This window comes from Nyctereutes procyonoides, unplaced genomic scaffold (genome assembly GCF_905146905.1).
Source record: "Nyctereutes procyonoides isolate TBG_1078 unplaced genomic scaffold, NYPRO_anot_genome, whole genome shotgun sequence".
Classification (NCBI taxonomy): Eukaryota; Metazoa; Chordata; class Mammalia; order Carnivora; family Canidae; genus Nyctereutes; species Nyctereutes procyonoides.
In genome coordinates, this window is record NW_026575033.1 from 19480837 (window position 1) to 19503190 (window position 22354).

Sequence of the window (22354 nt, forward strand, 5' to 3'; positions counted from 1 at the left end):
CTTTGAAGGTCTTTGCAAATTCTTAAAAGTTGCTTGTTTCGGGGACTGGAGCTCATGGAAGGAATGAGATGTAAAGAATGAATAGCTAAGCCCTCACAAAGTTGCCCTCTTTCTTCCTGGAAGATGTAAATCCTTACTTTTCACCAGTGGTTTCCAATGCAAACAAGACTTGCACTTTTGGGAGACAGAAACGCGGTAAAAGTACAAATGCCAAGAAATTTCATTTAGCTTGAGCTTTCGAGCGACTGGGAGGCTGGAGTAGGGGAGATGACAGCATCAAGCTGCCACTAGTCAAGCTAAGAAAAGTTGGCCCCAACCTCCTTTACTAGAACAGATGAATGGCTTCTCAGTGTGGGGCTTCTTCCACTGCCCCTCACAGGCAAAACTGCTAAAGCCAGGTGCCCACAGACAGCCTCCCTTCATCAGCCACCTTCAGTAACTAAGAGATCTCTTGAACTTCTGGATGTCGGTGCCACTCAGTAGCTTCCTCCAAAGGATCTAGATACCTTCGGCTCACATGGTAGCTGTCACCATTTCACATCCCGTTTCCTGACCTATCACCTAGTCCCAATGGGACTCCCTGCGTTCTTCCTTCTCTCACACCAGGATACATACCTCCCCTTCCATTCCACAGAAATGTCGTTTTCCAGTTTAAGTAACTGGAAAACATCTGAGAGTCCATATATGTAAGTTATCATCAGTGTAAATTTTAAAAAAGATTCTATTTTAGAGAGCATGTGCATAGGAGCAGGGAGAGAATAGGGAGAGGAAAAGAATAGGGAGAAGGAAAAGAATCTCCAGCACTTGGTCCTGAGGAGCCTGACCCCACCACCCTGAGATCTTGACCTGAGCCAAAATCAAGCTTTAGACGACGCCTCACTGACGGAGCCACCCAGGAGCCCCACCAGTTTTTTATATTGAAATAATGAAATAGCAAATGGAGTAAGATATCTGGCATGACTGCACCCTCACATTGGGATGTCACAGCCCAAGCTGGGCACAGGCTCATGGGCCTGTGATGAGCAAGAACAGACAAGAAGTTCCATGTGCACGTTGATAGCATCTAATTCAGAGACTGCTACTTGGTGCGATACATCTTGTAGAGCCAGCCCTTCACCTACATAACCACACCAACCAGTGTACCTTTAACTAGCACATCATTGTGAGGAGCCAGCTCAGACCTGAAGAAACAATAGCTAAAGCAAAGTCCTTCAGTGTGGCAGGTTCACTGGTCAAGAAAGTCCTGGGCACACATCCTGATTTTACCGTCAGCAGTCTGGTCGCAGCAGGGGCCTATCTATGTTCAGCCCAAGAAGTTTCTCCTTTTACATGAAGCACCGAGTTCCAGCCCCGGGATCCACCCGGGGTATCTTTCCACTGCATTGCTTCCTCTGATCAAGTGATGTCAAAACTTGGGAGTTGGCCTCAGTCGGTAACATTAGATGCACAATTTTGTGTATATGCACAGAGGGTTGTGAAAAGAGCCTGCTGGCTTGAGTTCTGGCAGTACAATCAGAGCATTTCTCTGCATTTGTGCTAGAGAAGTTTTCAAAGTCATCTGTGCCTGAGCCCCAGGGTCTGGGAGTAAATGGTTTCATCTGTTCTATACTCTAGGCTTTCTATCATGTTTTAAAGAAACGGCTCTATTTGCTAGAAGGAAGGGAAACCAACCAACCAACCCTGAAAGCTGGACAGACCTGGTGTCTAAACAGATAAACATTAGATTAACCTATCTCCTTGTTGCTACTCTCATTCATTCACTTGCCTTGTAAATGAGTCGGGGGCAAGGAAACTGGGCTTTGTCCTGGCTTTAAAAAGCATTTTAACCATATTAATCTAATCCTAGCTCATTCCCCAGGCATTTTCTGAAAAAAAAAAAAAAAAAAAAAAAAAGCAAACATATAAACCTCCAACCAGTGCCCACTTAGAGGACACAATCCTCCCTCTTCAGCAGGGTTGTGAAGAAGGGACAGGAGCTACATGTGGCCCTGGAAAGCCACTGCTCCTTCTGCACCAGCCAACGCCCACTCTGTGCCCTCCAAGCCAGGACTCTCCTAACCTGCCTTTAGCACAGTCTGTTCTCACATGAGAGTCAGTAAGCCCAAGGATTAATTACTATGCAGGATATAGTTTCAAACATTCCAAAGATGAAGTACCCTGGGGTCATTTATTATCAGGGATTTTACTTGTTCTACAACTAGCAGGGGGACGGTCCCCCCCCCCCGTCTGCCCTCTTCTCCGCAAGTGAAATATCAGATCTTAAGACACCATGCCACTGTGGCTGACAAGATTTAACTCAAGCTAAACATTAAACACACACACACACACACACACACACACACACACACACACCCAAAAACCCACTCATTTTATGGAGCTTATCCTCACAATTAGGAAAGAAAGACACCAAACCATTTAAACATAATTTATGTACATTTATGGCTTTATACAATAATAGCAAAGATTGTTCTTGTGTCTGTAATTACATCAGCATCATCAGGCACTTCTCAGAGAGTATCGGAACAGGAACATGGAATCTGCGCTGTTACTGAACTCGAGTAGTGAAATGCAGGAGGCCGTGGCCATGTCCTGACAGGACTCCTAGGGCCAAACCTGACCATACTGCCAGGATCTGTGCACACCACCCGCAGGGAGGAGGCCAAGAGTAATGCAAGGCTGTTTCATTTGCATAAACCACATTGCATTTTTTAATGAATGATTACTCCCAAACCAAAACCACTAGAAAAATTTCTCGTTTAAAAGTCAGTTATAAATTAAGAACTCTTAAGAGCTGAATGTGAGAATTTCAAGTTAAGTCTGGGGAAGGGAGAGAGGTGTTGGTAACATATACCCAGGAGTTGAACTCAAGTCCAAATTATATACCTTTGGAAAACTTTTTTTCCATTTTAAGTGTCCTTCTCTTCTTGGTACATTCCATTGATTTACTGCCAACTGGGATACAACATTTGCTAATTAATTTAGACTCTGTCAGTTTGCTGAAGCGAACTTTGCAAGTACTGCATCTATTACCTAAATATATTCCATACGTCTATATTACGGAAACAATACTTCATATTTAAAATATCAGAATAGCTCTATAATACAATATGCTTTTAATAACAGTACAAACCAGAGGAAATAAATCAAACAAGGCTGCATAGGTGATATCATTTGCACATTTCACAAAGCAATCATGTACAATAACTGATATACTAATTATTCCAGAAAGTCAGTATTCGTACAGAAAAAGAATTACCAGAGGTCACATAATGTTTCTTTTCAAAATAGACAAGGTGCCTTTCACTGGACTTCACTGTACCCCAGAGAGATACCCAAGATTCATGTTAAAATCCCAACAAAACAAAGAATTTGAAGGGGGAAAAAAGATATTTACACAGACTAAGGAGGAAGAAACATCTCTTTAAAAATTACTCTAGGATGTAGTTAAGATTTTAAGAGTGATTTCAGCTGTAGTTGCCTCTTTATTGAACAATGGGGTGTCTAAGGCTCATCGTGTGAGGGCATGGAGGAGGAAAAAAGGTGGACATGGCAACAGGAATAGGAACCCAAGTATTCTGGCACCAAGTTCTATTACATATGCAGAAGGCACTGCTTAGAGGAACGAGGGTTTCCAAAATCAGACATATTTTGGAGTGGCCAACAGTGAAGATAGTTGGAGAGGCGGCTACTGAATGAATCTTCAAAATAGCAGAAGTCACAGTGGAAAGCTTACAATAGAGCTGGCCCTCCTATAGAAAATCTTTCAGAAATACTTGTGTTCTTGTTAAACACATAGGAAAAACCAAGCCAACAGATCAGCAACTCACATGCAAGACAAAGCAAGTGGGATCTGGGCTAAGTACACAGAAAGGAATCAGAGCCTTCTCAAGAAGTCAAGTGGAACTTTTTTGTGCACCTGCTTCTTTTATTGTGCTGACTTAGGGCATTCCACATGACCTGAAGATACCGATGGACGCAAAGCCAAATTAACATTGGTCTGTTGGTTGTAGGTCAGTGCAGAATATTAAAACATCATGATGCAGAATTATAGTTCAGGTTGCTAAGGGCTAAAGAAATTCTCCAATTTTTAACTTACATTGAGAACTTTTAAAATAAATTCAAGAATACAACATACAGCTGGTGTGTTAGGTTTTCAAATGAATTGATCCAATTTTTAAATAAGCTCTATTCCCTTTGGTAGCCATCTGCACACAGGGACACAAAGCATTCTGCCAATCATCAAAGTCCTATTTTAAGTTTTCCTCCATCCACCTGTGTTTCCACAGTGTGCTAAGTAATCTGTGGGACAGAAGGGAGAGAGGGATTAAGTGTGAGTCTTAACATAATCCTTTGAGGCAGAGCTACAAAACCAACCTCCACCTAGACCAAAATAAGAGCAAAGTAGTATGAGGGAAAACACTTGCTAAAGCTCAACTCAAAAAAAAATAAAAATAAAAATAAAAATAAAGCTCAACTCAAAAAGGTTAAGTTGATCAAAACTCCCAATTTGAGAGAAGAGCACGGTTTTAGACACAGGACTCCTTTTCTGATCCACAAACATCACAAGGCCCCTCAGGAGTAACTGAAATGACACAGCACACGGACATTTATCAGAAGACTCAATGCTCTGGCGGTGTACTCAGATCACGGGATAAGAGGAGCAGATGGAATTTCTTTCAAACACATACATAAAAACATATTACGTTCTCCTAAACATGAAACGCAAAATGTCCACAACTATACATCGCTCTCCTGCCAAAACAGAGCCAGAAACGTTGAGTATGCAAGTACTAATTACAATGATTTTTAAGATTAGCCAGAAACAACACCAAGTAGCATCCCAAAGTGTAAAACCAGTTAAACACGTATAAAATCAGTACTAATCCAGTTAGAAATACAAAGTGAAAATTATGGATGCTGCCTCCAATATCTGGGATTCCACAAATTTACAAGCAGACTATGTAACAAAGTAGACTCTAGTTTTAAGAAAACATTACAGTTCAATATCTATTCCAAAAATGATCTCAAGTCCCAACGATAACATCAAAAATCATTTATCAGGAAATTAGAACCATTTAAATGTTTGTACAAATTTGCAAATAACAAAATAAACAAAAAAATAGAAAAGACCTGTACAAGGCTGGCATTTAAACTATTTTTCCCCGAAAGGTGTTTGACGAGTCCATTATTCAGCAGATTGATAACAGGCTATTGGTTCTCATGTGAATTGTGTGGCTGTGTGAACAGGCCCAAAGCTGTTCCACAGAGGCGCAGGATGGAGGAGAGTTGGTTCTCTGTAGTTCATCTGTTCAGCAGAACACAGGTAGCACAAACAAAAGTTTAACTTATCAAAGACATGAGACCATCACAGTATTACAAGAAGAGTATAAACTTTCCTTGGACCAAATGGATATTTAAAAAATAAAAACAAAAACAAAAATACACACAAATACAATTCTGTAGCTACTGCTTATGTACAAAACTTGAAAGCACACCAGGATCCGAATGTCTTTTCTGCAATTATATGGTGTAGTGAGTTTGGCACTTCATTGTAATGAAATTTCCAATGGCACAGTCCTTATCTACAGCAGCACATAACCTGCAAACATCGGGCAAACTTCCTGTACAGGAAAAGTGTCTTCACTGCCAAGTCTGACGAAAGGAAAAAAGAAACACTTTTCTTTCTTTCTTTCTTTCTTTCTTTCTTTCTTTCTTCTTTCTTTCTTTCTTTCTTCTTTCTTTCTTTCTTTCTCAAGAAAATGAAAAGGAGGGGTGAAGGACATCTTTGGACTGCTTCTCTCAGTTCCTGCTGTCAGACAATCTGAAGTACTTTTAAGTGTAGCCTAGAAAAAACACACAATGAAAATACAGCCAAATTAAAATCAGTTCAATTTAAGATTTTAGAGTGACAGACACGGGGGGGCAGGGGCACGGTGCTAGGGCTTTTGCAAACAGCTCTGAAATCATTCAATGGGGAAAACTCTACTTAAGAAAACAAAAACAAAACAACAAAAAACTGCAGTATTTGATTTACATCAAACATATTCATTTATTGACCAGCTACCATCTAACTGTCAAAAGAAAATCTTTAAAGCAGTCAGAGAGGAAGTTTCCTTATGCTTAAACTCAAAAAGAAAAAAATTCTGCTGCAAAAGGGGCAGAGAATGCATGCTAAAAGATGTTTCTCTGTAAGGAACAGCCAGCTGACATCAAAAAAGTCCCAACTATGTAAGGTATGTGGCAAGGTACCGTGTTCCTATCTTTTAAGCTCTGGCTTCAGAAAGTCTTTTGATATTGGGGTGATCTTACCTGTCCACTAACTCACTCTTAGCCTGACACCCAGCTATGTGTCGTTGTCTTGACGCTGTGCGGGAAGCTTTGGTTGGGCAACACATTGTCAAAGTTAAAATCCAAAGTATCTCCATCCATGAGGTCGTTCCGAATGATGGACTCCATGTCACAGTCCAAGCGCTCAATAAACATGCCATCCAAGTCACTGGGGAGCTTCTCCTGGTGGAGCAGGCCCATCCTTCCATAGCCATTGCAGCTGCTCACAGAGGAGTAGGCTCCCAAGGTGTTCATCTGCATGGGGTGGGACAGAGGCACTTGTAAAGCTGTCTTCACTGGGGCCAAGCGGTTCATACCCGAGGTGTGGGGCATGGTGTTGACCGTGTGGGGCAAGGCACGCCCATTAACTGCAGATGTTGGCTGGCTATGTCCAGGGTGGGTGTGGGAGCTGGGGCTCATCATTTTGTTATGAGATGCCTGGCTGCCATAAGTTGGCATGACCGAATTAGGGCCCATCAACACATTCTGACCAAGGACCCGGCTGTTGGGCTGGGTGACCCCAGGATCAACTGCTGTCATAATGTCATTATGGGGAGGAGAATCAGAAGTAAGCAACTCCTTCAAGAGTCCTGGTGCACAGTTATACTGATTCATACCTCCAAAGCTCGATTTGTTGTCCTGAAGTGTTTGCATAGGCATCTGGGGCAAAGGACTCATGCTGGACTGACCATATGTATATTTTTGGTAGTTTGGGCTGGGTGAATTCAGACTGGTGTTTGGCGGTGCAAATGAGTAGCATGGTGTCTGTTGCATTATGGTGCCAGGTGAAGACTGGGTTGAAACAGTTAATGGTGTTGGTGATGAGAGAAGGTTGAGATTATCCAAAAGATTTTCCATATTTTCAGGATTGCTTATCTCAGACAGGCTAGGTAGAGTAGAAGCCATCTTTGCAGCAGACGGTGGGTACACCATAGAATGCACATCGCCATCTCCAAGATCATCCTGTTCAGTCATAATGGGAGAAAGTCTCCCACTAATAGTACTAGCATTTGAGCTAGTTCGAGGGCGAAACGTACTCCAGTTATCAAAGTCATCATTGCTGTGAGAGCCTGGACTCGCAGGCCACTTAGAAAACTGAGATCCTGGGCTGTCCCCAGCACCCTCCTGGCCAGACTGAAGGGATGCTTTTTTCTTAGCAGCTCGGCCCCGGCTCTTAGCAAATTTACTGTTGTTGTCCATGGAAGCAGCTCTTCTCCGGGGGGATTTTCCACTCTTGCCTCCCTCTGGATTGAGCATCCACCAAGAACTTTTTCCAGTTCCTTCATTCTGCACACGAATGAACTTGCTATGTAGGGACAGATTATGACGAATTGAATTCTGTAAAGCAAAACATCATGTTAGAAACACAGTACTTCTCCAGTTGGAATACTTACTATTCAGTGTGTGTGTGTGTGTGTGTGTGTGTGTGTGTGTGTGTGTGTCTGTGTATAAACACAAAAAAAAATTTGAAGTTTGTGGTACAGATTTCAACCCATACAGGTTCTGAACTCCACTATAAAAGAGCTCAAACCAGTACAAGAAAAATAGTATCTTATCTTAAAAACAGGATCTGTATCTTAATGAAATGAAGGGACAAAATTAAATAAACACTATTATAAACATATTCTTTTATATGGCTGTATTTTATAGAGCAATTATAGGAACTGGTTTTAAAACCACTTAAATCTTCGCTTAGTTAATAATGCTATGCAAATAGCACTCTACAACAAAGTGCTATCAAAAATTCTTTCCATTCTATCACCCCTAAAACTACTGCCAATTCTCTTCAGATTGCACATATGCAATTTATTTTTTTTAATTTTTTTTTATTATTTATTTATGATAGTCACAGAGAGAGAGAGAGAGAGGCAGAGACACAGGCAGAGGGAGAAGCAGGCTCCATGCACCGGGAGCCCGACGTGGGATTCGATCCCGGGTCTCCAGGATCGCGCCCTGGGCCAAAGGCAGGCGCCCAACCGCTGCGCCACCCAGGGATCCCCACATATGCAATTTAAAGAAAGAAGTGAAGCAGGATATATTCTTAGTTTAAGAATTAAAAGCCTGAAAACTAGTAAGATTCCTTTCTACCTTTCAAGCCCATTAGGCAAAAAAAAACAAAAACAAAAACAAAAACAAAAAACAAAACAAAAAAACAACAACAACAAAAAAACCACCATTAGGCAAACATAGGTAAATATAAGGCAAACGGGATCATATTTCTTATTTTAGAAAACCGAACTGCCAAAAAAGGGAAAATTTAAATTTCAGTGTTGTTCACTGCCCCCTCCTCCCCAAAATAACCAGTAGTATGCACCACCTAACTCAAGGTCACTGCATCAGAGGTCCTGCTCTGTCTAAAAAGACATGGGGGAGTGAGGGGACACATGGGACAGGATGGGATGGGATGGGATGGGATGGGACAGTTACAAAGAGCTCTAGACTTCAGTCACTAAGTACAGCTGTTCAATAACTAAATTGTGCCATAAGGATCCCTAACACAATTAGTAAAGAAAATCAACTTAACTTTGGGAAACTTGCTTGGCCCCTAGATCTTAAGTTTCCTTATCTGTAAAGGAAATAAATAATAGACCCACTTAAGGCTATGCTATGGATTAAATGAGATACAGATTATAAAATGTTCAGTGGTGTCTTGGGCACATGGTAAATAAGCAGTCACCAAAAAGTAGGTACTAGATTCCAACTTTGAGGGCACAAGAATATTGTCATTATGAGCCCTGCTCACCCTCTTCCTATTCACTGGAGTGTGGGTAGGAGCTTAGGGGTATTACAAACACAAACTCACAACTCCAAACATACACACAACAGGCCAGAGACAGTCTCAAGCTCCAGTAAAGCAGAAAAGTCAGGCTGCAAAGAAGGAAGCCCCAATTTGATTTCTCTAATGGACAAGTGGTGAGACTGTCAGCAGCTGGAGAGTCTCTAGGACATACGGAAAAGGAAAAATGGGCTCCAAAGAAGGGACTCCAATGAACTCCTGTCCCTTGCCTTGTAGCTTTTTGTTCCCCATACAGAACAGGGCACATAGGAGACCCTTAGAAACTGCACATTCAGTAGCCTCTGTCATCAGGCCTCTGAGCTGAAGTTCAGGAGCAGGATTTGGGGGTGTCCTAGACACCTGGGAGCAGAGCCTTGTGCAGGACTCCCAAGCCTTCCTTGGCGCCCTCTGGCAACTGGATACAAAGCTAAGCAGACTGGACCCCCTGGATATCTGTGGCCCCTCGCCCCAACCACGAAAAGGTTCTGGTAGGATCTGTGGTCACCCAGGGATGCAGCCACAATGCCCACATCCTTATGCCATCAATGTGGCATGTAGATGCTTTTGAGTGCTGATTGCTGCGCCAACAAAAAGCCTTTGCACAGCAGGATGAGGCCAGGGCTTCAACAAAAACTATGAATACAAGTTCTTTCTTATTAAAAAGAGATTGAAAACAGAAAAGAAAAATACATCTCCCTTTCTAAAAAGAGACGCAAAAATCAGAGCAGAGTGAAGCCGGACATCCAGGGCTGAGAAATCCATATTTCAAAATGCCCTCTGACCCTCTGTACTACATTCCACCCAAGGATTGCAACAGAGCAGCAACGTGACAGGCCCTTCTGCCGGGACATACAGTGAGTGTGGGTCAGATGCAGCCCTGAACAAACAGGGGCTTCCAGGCTGGGTGCAGGGTAGGTGTACAAGTGAATGGTATGCAGGTTTCTCTTGTTTCCTAGACTCTCTTCTTTCTTCTTGCCTCTTGACCTAACCTCAACTCAAGACAAGCTTTGAGGAAGACTTAACTACATATTAGAACTCTTAAAAGAGGCCCGGTACTACATTTCTACACTGGCCTAATTTCATTCCCAGAAGAGTCTCCAAACCCTACGGAAGGGTCTTAAACACACACACTTAATGAATGCTCCAAGAGCCACAGCCTTGTCTCCTGGGCCCACCAACACCAGCAAACCAAGTTCTAAATTTGTCTTTAAAGAGGCAGGCCTGTCCTTGGGATGGACCTGGAATGGAGCCAAGTGCTCTGACCCTGTGACATGTTATATAGGCTGAAAATCTGGATGTTTGCACAATATTCCATCATGACTATCTTGTTCTTGGAACACAACAGACACACAGATAAGCCACGACGAAATCTCTGGAGGAAAGGAAGCTTGACTCCTGTCCCTGTCACATTTCGTTAATGATAAAGGGGGAAGATCCTCCTAGATAATGGCTTCCTGGCTGTCTGCACTGACTGGTGGAGAGGGTGGTACAGCTCTACAACACACCTAATTAGATCAGGTTGTTTGTAACCGCAATTAAAACACGTTTTTAACAAGACTGCAGAATATGTAATGATGAAATGTTTAAAAAGTTCAGGAAGCATTCACAAACTCAGGTGGGATATACAGTAACTCACTCCTTAGACTTGCCCCCTCCTCCAAAAAGGGGGTCCGCAGCAATTACCTACTTATCAAAACATCACACTCCCTATTTTTCTAAGAGGACATTTCAGGTCGCTCTTTGAGTAAGAGTTGTCTTCTAACTTTGCCAACAATTAAAAAAATTTTTTTTCCAAACAGGAAAAGGTCTGCTGTGCAGGGCTTGTTACAAAAATTCCTGTTTTTCATACAGCCAGCAGGGCTCTGGTGAAGGGGGCGAGGGGTGGGGTGGGTGGGGGAGGTGAGTAGGCAAGTCTTGTAAAAATGTGTGTTGCTATTAATGGTATTATATCTGTAGATCCCTGCGGGACAAAGCCATGACTGGAGGAAACTGCAGTTCTCCCGTGAACCGTGCCGCAGAGCCACATGCGATTCATCAGTGCTTGGAGATATTCAGTTCTCCATCTATGAAACAAAGTAGTACCTGAGGAATGAGGCAGGCTGTAAAGACAGAAAACTCAGGCACTGCAAACCACTTACCTAAATCCTGAGTTTTTACATGATGCCATTAGCGCCACCCCTCGCCCCTCAAGACACATCAGCAAATTTCCTCTCCACCAGCTATATTTCTCTGCAGCCTAGGCTTTTTACTAATGCTAAGCTGGATTTCCTTTGCACATACCCTCTCTGCAACCTGCTCCCCAGACCTTCCCCCAAGCAAGCACATTCTTCTTGGGGAGCCTGACTTGAGGAACCCAGTAGGCCATATTGGGGGCAGTAGCTGCACAAGGTATGTGCTTGTTTGTCCACCTGTTTCTAACTCCCAGGTGTTTGACTTCATGAGATCTTAAAGGGTAAGGGCTAAAGTATGTTTTTATTTCCTAATCTTAAAGCGCCTAGCAGACGCACTGTGCATATGCACATACACACAACTCTGCATACAGGACAGAGTCAATGAATGTTTATTGACTGACATCCCAAACAAACCACAAGAAAGATGTAGTCTCTTACACATCTTTGATCCATCTATTCATGTACCAATTTGTGCCAAATAATATTTACTGGGACCTATTTCGTGCTAGCTAGATGCAGTGAAGGACAAGAGAAGGAATTAGGCAGAGGCTGCCCTCGAGGTGTTTTATGATCTACCTGGGCAAGAACAAGTCCGCCTAAACAGCCACTGGAACAGAAAGTGACGCACAAACAACTGTCTAGGAGCACTGACATTTTCCTGCCAAAGGCCACCCCCCCCACCTCCTCCTCCAACTTCTCTCTCATCCCAAATGTCCCTTCCTTCTGGAATCATCCCATCCTACAGCTCTCTAACACAGGACCTTGTTTACTCACCACAATTACGATTCTGCTATGTGTGGTCCCTTGGGGGTGTGTCTGGCTCCCCACTACACTGTAAGCTGCATGAGCTCAGGACCTGGTCTGTCTTCTTGTACACTGTATCCTCACCGCTCCATCACCAAGAGGCACTCAAGTATCTGTTGAATGGATTAATAGGTTCTACATTTACAGGGTTGTTGTGGAGATGAAATGAGATAACACATGTAAAGTGCTTACCTCAATCAATATTAGCTGTTGTTACTATTAGGATAATGGTATCTATAAAATAACACGTCTGTGTTTTAAAGACTTATCTGTATTATAGCCACTAGTCTTCTTTATGATCATACTTTGCACTGTTGCCACTTAACGTAAGGCTTTTACATGTTAGTACTAGAAAAACAAACCAATCTAGGGGTAAGAATAAGATGTTTTCTCTCTGCACTAGAGAGTGTCTTGGGTGCTGTGGATAGATGTTAATAATGAAGGAATTCAGATACCAAAGTTGGTCTATTACTACCCTTACCAGCGAGTGTCACAAGAATCCTGAAGTTTCCTAAAGGTGTTGTCACGGAGCCTTGCATGTGGGCATCACACAGAGTTGCGGGTTCTCCATGCTCTGGACCCAGCCAGTGTGTGATGGGGGGGAGCGGTAGCAGGGATTACACAGGCCACAGTCAACAGACCAGTCTGGTGGCTCCTCAGAGGGGTGGTTACGACTGAGCCCTGCTAGTCTCCCGCTTCCCTGGCAGAAAGAAGCCAGGCTCTGAGACTGGGCCCTGGAAACCCTGAAGACACAGGACAGAAACTGCCCTTCCCCAGGATGCTCCCAGCTGTACTATCTAAAGCAATAATCAGAGAGCCACTGAAGCACAAGCAAGAAGAAACCCTCATTCCTTTCATTTACATTTTTAAACTCATTTTTAAATCCCTATTTGCAAATGTGTTGTATAATATATGTAATGTATTATACAGTACAAATGAATAAATGTAACACTGGAAAAGTTACGTGATTTTTACAAAAACTTTTAGAGGCCACTAGTCTACTAGATGCCTGAACAAGGAAAATCAAGGGAGCAGAACTAGCCCTAGAGTCAAGTCTAGCAAACGCTTTGGCCCACAGACCTGGGCTGAAGGAATGGTCTTTCTAGGCCTCAGTTTGCACCTCTCCTCCCCTGCCCTGCCCTGGGCTCCTTCTGGATCACTTCTCGGTACTTTGGACCCTCACGACCCTGAATTCTGCCTTCTGACTCAAACTGCCAGTTTGGCTCCATCTAGCCTGTCCATTAGTGTGTGTGCAGACCACTACCTCTCAGCCATGGGTCTTGCCATCACTCCACTTTTTTTCTGCTTGGCAGTTTTAAGATCACTCTGGTCTTTGTGATTAACTAAAAATAAAAACATAACCATCAACTTATATTGGCCTTCATACTTTATGTCTGCATTTTACTTTATACACGAACTACTTCTAATACTTCATCTCATTCCACACTTGGAAGATCCCTATAAAGCAGATATTATTGGCAGCCTTGGATTAGAAATGGGGAAACTGAGGGTCAGAAAACAGATTGTCTAACTAGGACCCAGACCAAGGTTTCATGAGTGTGCGTGCAACACTGGTGCCAGGTAGAAAAACCACCTCCTTGGCTTCATTGTCGTTAAGAAAAATCAAAAGAACATAGTTAAGACTAAGGTTATAGGAATGCATCTTGAGGGAGTGGAAATAACTGTTTATAAATACTAATTTACAAAACTTATCTTCTGCCTCACTAGGTAAAAATTTACAAAATATCTACTTTTAATTCTAATGGGTTACTGCTTGTTAATGCAGGAAACCATAGTAGCTGAAGTGTGAATTTCAGGTATGAGCATCGCCCTGGGGAAAGTGTGTGCAAGGAGGCTGTGGGGATCCACAGGAAAATGGAAAGGCCCCTGAAGCCCCTGCAGCCTAGAACTGCCCATCACCCTGCCACAGGGTGGGTGTGAGCAACAGTTATCAAGGCAAACAAAAAGAACTTCAAACTAAGACACTGGAACACATGACTAAATGAACTTGTTGTTCTAGAAATTCTAGAAATTCTTTCAAAATGCTAGACAAACTAGATTTTTCCAAAAGCATTTTATCTAAATTTCTGTGAACTCTGTCAAAGCATGCAATTGTTTTGTAGGCTCCTAGCATGGGCTTGACTCCCTCCTCCTGCTTCCTCTCTTTTACACCAGCTCTTCCTGCACATCTACGAGTGAAAACCAAGGAGAAAGTAGAAATAATCTCTATTCAACAGAGTTGCCATTAGAGTTGCTAATAAAAACAACTTTGTAAAATAATCCATTTTGCTTGCAAACAGAAGGAAAACATGTGACCGTCTTGCCAATTGTTCTTTTTACAAGTGATGTCAATAGACATGCTATCAATAGCATATAGATTCAACTTTGGAAAGTTTTTTTTTTTGGGGGGGGGGGGAAAGTATTGTAATACAAGATCTGCGGTGAATAGCTCATCTACATGCTTACACATTAGGCTCCAGCAGCATTCAGCTCTTCTTCCAAAGGGTTTCTTTTTTTTTTTTAATATTTATTTATTTATTTATTTATTTATTTATTTATTTATTTATGAGAGAGAGAGAGAGAGAGAGAGAGAGAGAGAGAGAGAGAGAGAGAGAGAGAGGCAGAGACACAGGCAGAGGGAGAAGCAGGCTCCATGCACCGGGAGCCCGACGTGGGATTCGATCCCGGGTCTCCAGGATCGCGCCCTGGGCCAAAGGCAGGCGCCAAACCGCTGCGCCACCCAGGGATCCCTTCCAAAGAGTTTCTATCATTTCCCAGAACCTGTCCTACTTGCCTGGACACCAACTGATGCCATAGTCCACTATCATCCCAGGTCTGCACTAGGACACAGGCTTCCCCAGTGAGCCCAAGGCTGTTAAGAAAGGACTCCCCAGCCTCATAAAATTTGTGCCCTAGAAGACATGAGAAGGTCATCTGGCCTAACACCTTCATTTCATATCAGGGAAAATAGGGAAATTAGAATTAAGAAAGATTAAAATGCAGATGAAAAACTTCTAAGTGTTCATTTACAAAACGCAGAAGCACATGGAGCTTTATTCCTAGAAGAAATGTAAAACAAGACTGAAGAACGGGCAACATCCCTCCCCTAGCCAAACCAATTCTTAGCTATAGATTCTCAAATGGCTATAGATACACATTTAGCTCTAAACAGCTTTCTCTCTGACTCAAATCCTTCCAAAGAAGGAAAATATGACTACATTAAAAAACCTTCAACAAAAAAAAAAAAGCATGTGGGAGATTATGCTCTTATGTAAAACCATACCAAAAAGACAAATATAAGAAGTCATGAGCACCATAAGAAGTTTCATGTTTTCGGGGAAGCACACAGAGAGGCAGAGCCCAGAGTCAGGCTCATCGCAGGACTGCCTTGAGTGAGTGCTTTGATCTTGCTAAGCCTCAGTCTCCCCATTTGTGAAACAGTAATTACACAAGATTCTTACATAGGATGCTTAGGGACTAAACAGCATAATATACATGGAAAGCACTTAAATGTACCCCCTGGACACAAAGCTGAGGAAATAAAGGTTGGCTATTTTGTGATAGGAAGCAAAGGGATATATAAACAGGAATTTTTAAGCTCTCATGAATGGTTATAACTTGATTAAAAACCATTCATCATGGGGCAGCCCCGGTGGCCCAGCAGTTTAGCACCACCTTCAGCCCAGGGTTTTGATCCTGGAGACCCGGATCAAGTCCCACATCGGGCTCCCTGCACAGAGCCTGCTTCTCCCTCTGCCTGCCTGTCTCTATCATGAATAAATAAATAAAATCTTAAAAAAAAAAATCATCACAAATTTCCTGTTTAACAGGCTGCCAGCCTTCCTCAGACTTGTTTCCATGTCCTCACAACTGAGCTGCAATCCTTTATTTAAAAAAAAAGATTTTATTTATTTTGAGAGAGAGACAGAGAGAGAGAAATGGATTTCCCACTAAGCAGGGAGCCTAGCCTAGCTCAAGACTCCATCCCAGAACCACAGGATAATGACCTGGGCCAAAGGCAGGCACTTAACCGACTGAGCCATCCAGGTGCCATGCAATCCTTTTACAGAAAAATTGTTTTCTCCCCTTAAGAGGATTTTAAATGCAAAAATGTGATTGTTTAACTAATGTGTTCTGCTGGCGTTTTGGAGGACCTATGTCAGAACACACATATGCCCATGAGGTTGTTCAAGAAGGAGACAGACCAGTTGACTGATGACAGGTTACATTCAGGAGGGCAATTATTAGAACAGTGCTTTTTCTCATTTCTTTTCCCACACTAGTTTCTCACCACTGTTTACTTTGCAGAAAACAAAGTCTATGAGAGCCTTGAAGAGGTAGGGGATTTCAAGAATATATTGCAGGACAAAATTATTTGGTAAAAAGGTGAGTTACAAGTGAATGGGACCATTGGTGCTAGGAAACAAAGAGGGAAGCCAGAGGCACCCTCAGCCCTGAAGGAAGGACAAGGAGAAAACCTTGCAATGCAGAAAAAAGATGACAATCCCAGGATGCAAGGTGATGCTTGCCTGATCTTTGATAAGCTCTCATATTAGACAAAAGCCTAAAAATTTCAGGACAACATGCCAGTCAATAATGTCATTGGCTTAGGATTTAAGAAAAAAATTTTCAGAGAAAGAACAGAAAATTTACTTAATGATAACAAAACTACCCCAAGCTTTTATTTTTTCAGAAGGTCATTATCAAAAAGAAGCACAATGCTTCCCTTTGCTGTGTCCTACAACAAAACCCCTTAATTTTCAGAACGTGAAAAGGAAAAAAAGTCTTTCCTTTATCATTTAATGGCCCATGCTTTACATACTATGAGAAACTAGAACTACAAAAGACAAAATGCCAAAAAATGCAGTTAAGATCGAAACCTTAGATACAAGCATCTTTCCTCATGTCCCTGATCACAGGACATTTATCTTAATCACTCTTCTTCTACGACTTCCGTAGAAGTTGCCAATGTCTAGAAAGTAAAGTCTAGAAAACAGACACTACCTCATGCTGTCATATACTTAGGCCTGATCACATTGCCACAAAAATCCAACAAGGCCACTCTCAAATGAGTGTCATCAACTCTAGCTAATTAGGTCCCAGTGGTGGATACAGGGACTAAATTTCATTTACCTAGAATTCTCTTAAATGTGTGTGCCTGTTTTTAAGAGATCTATGGGCTAAGGATTTCAACGTGGAGCTCGTTTCTCCTGGGATTAATGGACTTTCTGTGCAGCATGTAGGCATCCCTGGCGACCCTTTAACCCATTCACCTCCTTCCCCAAGGAGGCACAGAGATGAGTCTTGCCAAGTCCACAGCAGAGAGCTTCAACCCTGCCCCCCTGAAACCCTGCCCATTTAGGTGATCTAAAGGAGCCTAACCTTTCTGAAACTTTTACCTATCCATCTATTTTCAAAATGATTTATCTGAGAGAGAAAGAGAGCACAACAGTGGTGGAGGGGGGCTGTTGTGAGGCGCCCCCCCCCCCGCCCCGCGGTGGCGGCACAGGCTCCCCGCTGAGCACAGGGGCTCAATCTCAAGACCCTGAGATCTTGACCTGAGCAATCAAGAGTCAGACGCTTAACCAACTGAGCCACCCAGATGGCCCGTAAAACTTCCATTTAATTAACTCCTCAGAATATGGACTTTTTTCTGCTCCTGCCTAATGATTATCTCAGACACACAGGGCCACACTGTAACATAATGCTACGAGAAAACTCATTTGTTACTGAAGTGATCCTGCTGTTTTCTAATGAAAATTTTTGTCTATTTTATAGGCCATACCATTTTTCTCATCTTCAGTGGCTCATAAATGCTCTACTTTACAATGCAATTAACTACATTTGGCTACTAAAAGGATAACTACTGATGTATTTATCAGATTAAGGTAAAACAAAATAAAAACAAAACACTTCAGAATTTATTTTCTTCTGATAAATAACTCAAATTAGGCATAAAATGAAACACAGCATATAATACTTTGATCATTTTTCAAGTTTTCTAAGGTTATTAAAGGACCAAAGTGAACATTAAAATAATCTGTTGGGGTTAGTGATGAGCCCATTAAACCTGTTCATGTTAGGTGAGTGTATATTCAGGGTATGTGCCCAAACTGTTTATGAGAGCCAACGAAAAATTTTATGAACTGAATGAATATAAATTCAAAGGCAAGAACACTGAAACTTAGGATGGATTACAATCTCTAGGATAACATCCCATCTACAGAATGTATGATCTAGAATTGTTTTGTACCCTAAACATGTTGTTCACTGTCTGGACAATCTAGGGAAAAATGAACCCACTGAATGCATAATCTATTTACCAAGAACTGCTACTCTTAGTAAACAGAATTTATTTTTTTTAAATTGTATTTATTTATTCATGAGAGACACAGAGAAAGGCAGAGACAGGAGAAGCAGACTCCAAGCAAGGAGTCCGATATGGGACTCAATCCTAGGACCCTGAGATCACACCCTGAGCTGAAGGCAAATGCTCAACCACTGGAGCCACCCAGGTGTCCCAGTAAACAGAATCTAAAAGTATAAAGTCAAAGTGGGTTTTTTCCCCTATTTTGGAACTGAAATATAACAAATACAGGTGATAAGATGGAAAGAAAGGGCAAAAATATAATACTCTGAATTACAGATTATTTGCAAAGCGAAGTTTTCTTAGTTATAAAGAATCTTGAAGCTAGCATGCTTGCCCAATACTCTGCGCTAAGGGGCCCAAAGCAACAATGATTTGTGGCTGCAAGACATACATTTTTTTTTTCATTTGGGGGCAACCTTACAAAAATTCTTGTCCCTAATCAAATAGCTATTTAAAAAAAAAAAAAAAAAAACAGAATCACTGGCTGACCTAATATTAGCAAAACCATTTGGACCCATCTGTGTTATGATTTGTGTTATGATAAAGAAAAATCCTCCCTGCCGTGGGAGACTGGGCCCAAGCCAGGGAGGTTTCCAAGCATCCTGCCGACATCCGGATCCAATTCAGCAAGCAGACCATAGAGACCGTATGTCTGCCGCATTAACAGCCCAACTCTACATACCTTCTTTCCAAGTAACTGAGGCTTCTTCAGCACCACCAGGAGCCCAAAAGAACCCCAAGCAATGTTTCAGAAATGCAGCTTTTGTTGTTACCTAAAGGCCTACAAATATCATAATCTTCAAGGCCTCCCACAATGTGTCCACCCTAAAACCACACCTGCCCACCAGCACAGATCCTCTGTCCTAACATGAGGCTACATTTCACTTCTCAAACAGCATTTGTACACAAGGCTCTCAAGGCAATATAGTACTGTGCTCACTTGTAAGCTTTCCTCCCCAGTGTAAACACCCAGGCTGTGAACAGCAGCAGCCCTCTCACTCCTGCATAATCATGGACACTCCACCAGAAGGAAGCACATTTAGGATAGTGGTGGTCACAGATCTGCAACCTGTCAGGCCTCAGGTCAAGGTGATGGGTCAGTCCTGGGAGAAAGGACTTGGCCAAGATCATTCTTGGGTTCAGTGGATGTTGGAAGGCCCTCAGCTCCAAGCTGAATCTGCCCTTGAAAAAAGATTTAGATGACCTGGGGACATTGCACTATGAATCCTTTGTGTTTCACAGTTTTTGAGCTCAGCTAGTTAGGCACATCCTTATTCCTGAGAAGAGAGAAAGCCAGGCAAGACAAAAGGCCCCAAATCACCTGAGGATCCCCACCTGAGCTGATTAACAAACCGTATGTACCACCTAGAAAGTTTTCCCTGCATTAAACTTTTTACGCTAATGCTGCGGTTTCAACTCATGTCCTCTTTGGAAACATGAACACTGCACCCAAGAATTAAAAGTACAAGACCCTGTTTATAAATCTCCAAAGACAGAAACCTCACATCTACTTCTTGTAGAAGTATCATATTTAGGAAGGAGTTATCTTTTAAAGATAAAACTTTAATCATTGAAAAATTCATCCAAAGTGAGTGATGTGCACTCATTACACATTATGCTCATTCACTGTTTGGGGTGGAAAAAGCAAAGGGAGAATTTTGTACAGCTGACTCTACCTTGAATACTTAGAGGGAAACCAACAAAGGAAAAATTAATAAATGAACCATTTCCCACGATGATTCAAAAACCCATGAAAAATTAGAACTTCTTGCCATAGTCCAAAATTGGAGATACACGATACACCTTAAACTCCTCTTTGGAACTCCGTGCTCACTCTTCTCAGTGTTACCACTTTGCATTTCCTCCAAAAGGGAACTGTGAATAGTAACCACTGTGCCTGGAATCTTGCACACAGTACAAATGTTCTACAACTCTCCCTCACAACTGCGTTCAAGGATCCTGAACCACAGCTAGGATTTCCACCAACAATATATATAGTATATTCAGGGATGCCCTCTTCTCTACTTGCTTTAAAAATTATTTGTTTGCCAGTAAGTTTCAGTTAATATTAAGCGTCTTCCCAGAAGCCAAGTCCTATATTTGGGTCCAAGTTAGATGGGTATGACATGACAAAGTAGATAGTGCCTCCGTGCCTCGCCATCATATAACCCAATGGAGCACTGTGAAGACTGAATGGGCGCATGTTTGGAAACCATACTGAATATTCAAAGTATAAAAAGATGCTAATAATTTCCAACTTATGAGAGAATTCTTCTGTAAATTCTTGATATTCTTTTTTTTTAAGATTTTAATTAATTTATTCATAAGCAACACAGGGAGAGGCAGAGACACAGGCAGAGGGAGAAGCAGACTCCCTGAGGGGATCCCAATGTGGGACAGGATCCCAGGACCCAGGGACCACACCCTGAGCCAAAGGCAGCCGCTCAACCACTAAGCCACCCAGGCGTCCCTAATTCTTGATATTCTAAAACAAAAGTAGTAAAGATTTCTAAAGTTATCACCCCTGTTATCACAGATATTTAACTATAAACATTGACATTAGTCTAACAGACTGCTTCATCCAGCACGTCACCTCCTCTCAAAGATCACTTTTCTCTAAACCAATGCCAATCTCTTTCGTATTTATTTTTATTACTGAGAAAAGTAATTTAGTAAATTCTGACAACCTAGTTAAGATTATAATGGATAGCTTAGAATCTTAGGTTGAACAGTTTGAAATAATTGTTCTTTAGTGCCACCCTAGCCCCAGAAGATAAATTTTACATTGTAACCATTTTTAGAGCCCACAATTCATTTCTATTTAACAGTTCATGGAAACAGACACCAATATATTGGATAAATATTTTAGTCCTCAAAGTAGCTAAACAGTAAACTAGAATATCATACAATTTTAGAGCAAAACATTAGTCTTCTAGGTGTCTGTTATGTACGTCTCTCTCCCATACACACACACCCGACTGTTCTAAAAATATCACAGGGTGAATCAGGGCTGGAATAGAACATGCTCAGTCAATCCCAGTCCAGCACCAGGGCAGTGTACCAAGAAGGAAAGGTCTCACAGGATCTGGAGTTGGTTGTCTTTATTGGGAATAAAGATAAAATTTTATTTTTATTTCATTTTGTTGTATCATCCAAAGTTAATCAAGAAACTGAGCAAAGCCTAGTTGAAATCAGTCTAACGTAAACTATTTAAATCTACCTACAACTCAGAAATTAACGTACTTACATTCATGTGTCAGTAACATAAATTAGGGTCTTGAAACATGGCCAAATCAAGAGCAATCAATGTAATTTTCATTCAGCAAGTACCTATTGAGCCCCCACTGCATACTAGGTACCCTGGAAACAACAAAGCAGCATGATGCTGCTCTTCCCTGCTTCCAAGGGTTTTTCATGACTAGGTATACATGGCTGACAACACAGCAAAGCCAAGATTTGGACTGCTGGATAAAAAGGGAAAGGGATTCTTTTTTTTTTTTTTTAAGATTTCATTTATTTACTCATGAGAGAGAGAAAGAAAGAGAGAGAGAGGAGAGAGAGGCAGAGCCACAGGCAGAGGGAGAAGCAGGCTCTATGCAGGGAGCCCAACGTGGGACTTGATACCAGGTCTCCAGGATCAGGCCCTGGGCCGCAGGCGGCGCTAAACCGCTGAGCCACTGGGGCTGGTCAGGGAAAGGGATTCTTAATGTGAGGGCAGAACATGAATCAAAGCTCACAGGTATACCATGTGTTAAACTAAAAACATGTGGGCAGCCACGGTGGCGCAGCGGTTTAGCGCCGCCTGCAGCCCGGGGCGTGATCCTGGAGACCGTGGATCAAGACCCACGTCGGGCTTCCTGCATGGAGCCTGCTTCTCCCTCTGCCTGTGTTGTGTCTCTTCCTCTC

General features: G+C 42.2%; 1 protein-coding gene across 1 annotated transcript in view; it reads right to left on the reverse strand.

Moving 5' to 3' along the window:
* Window positions 1–2420: 2420 nt before the first annotated feature.
* Window positions 2421–22354, reverse strand: part of FOXO1 (forkhead box O1) — a 102502-nt gene continuing 82568 nt past the window's right edge. Inside the window, exons 2-3 of the mRNA XM_055317177.1 lie at window positions 6310–7665; window positions 2421–5843 (exon numbers count right to left, since the gene is read on the reverse strand). Of these exons, the coding sequence (XP_055173152.1) occupies window positions 6328–7665 (1338 nt within the window). The 3' untranslated portion in view covers window positions 2421–5843; window positions 6310–6327. The remainder of the gene's footprint in view (window positions 5844–6309; window positions 7666–22354) is intronic.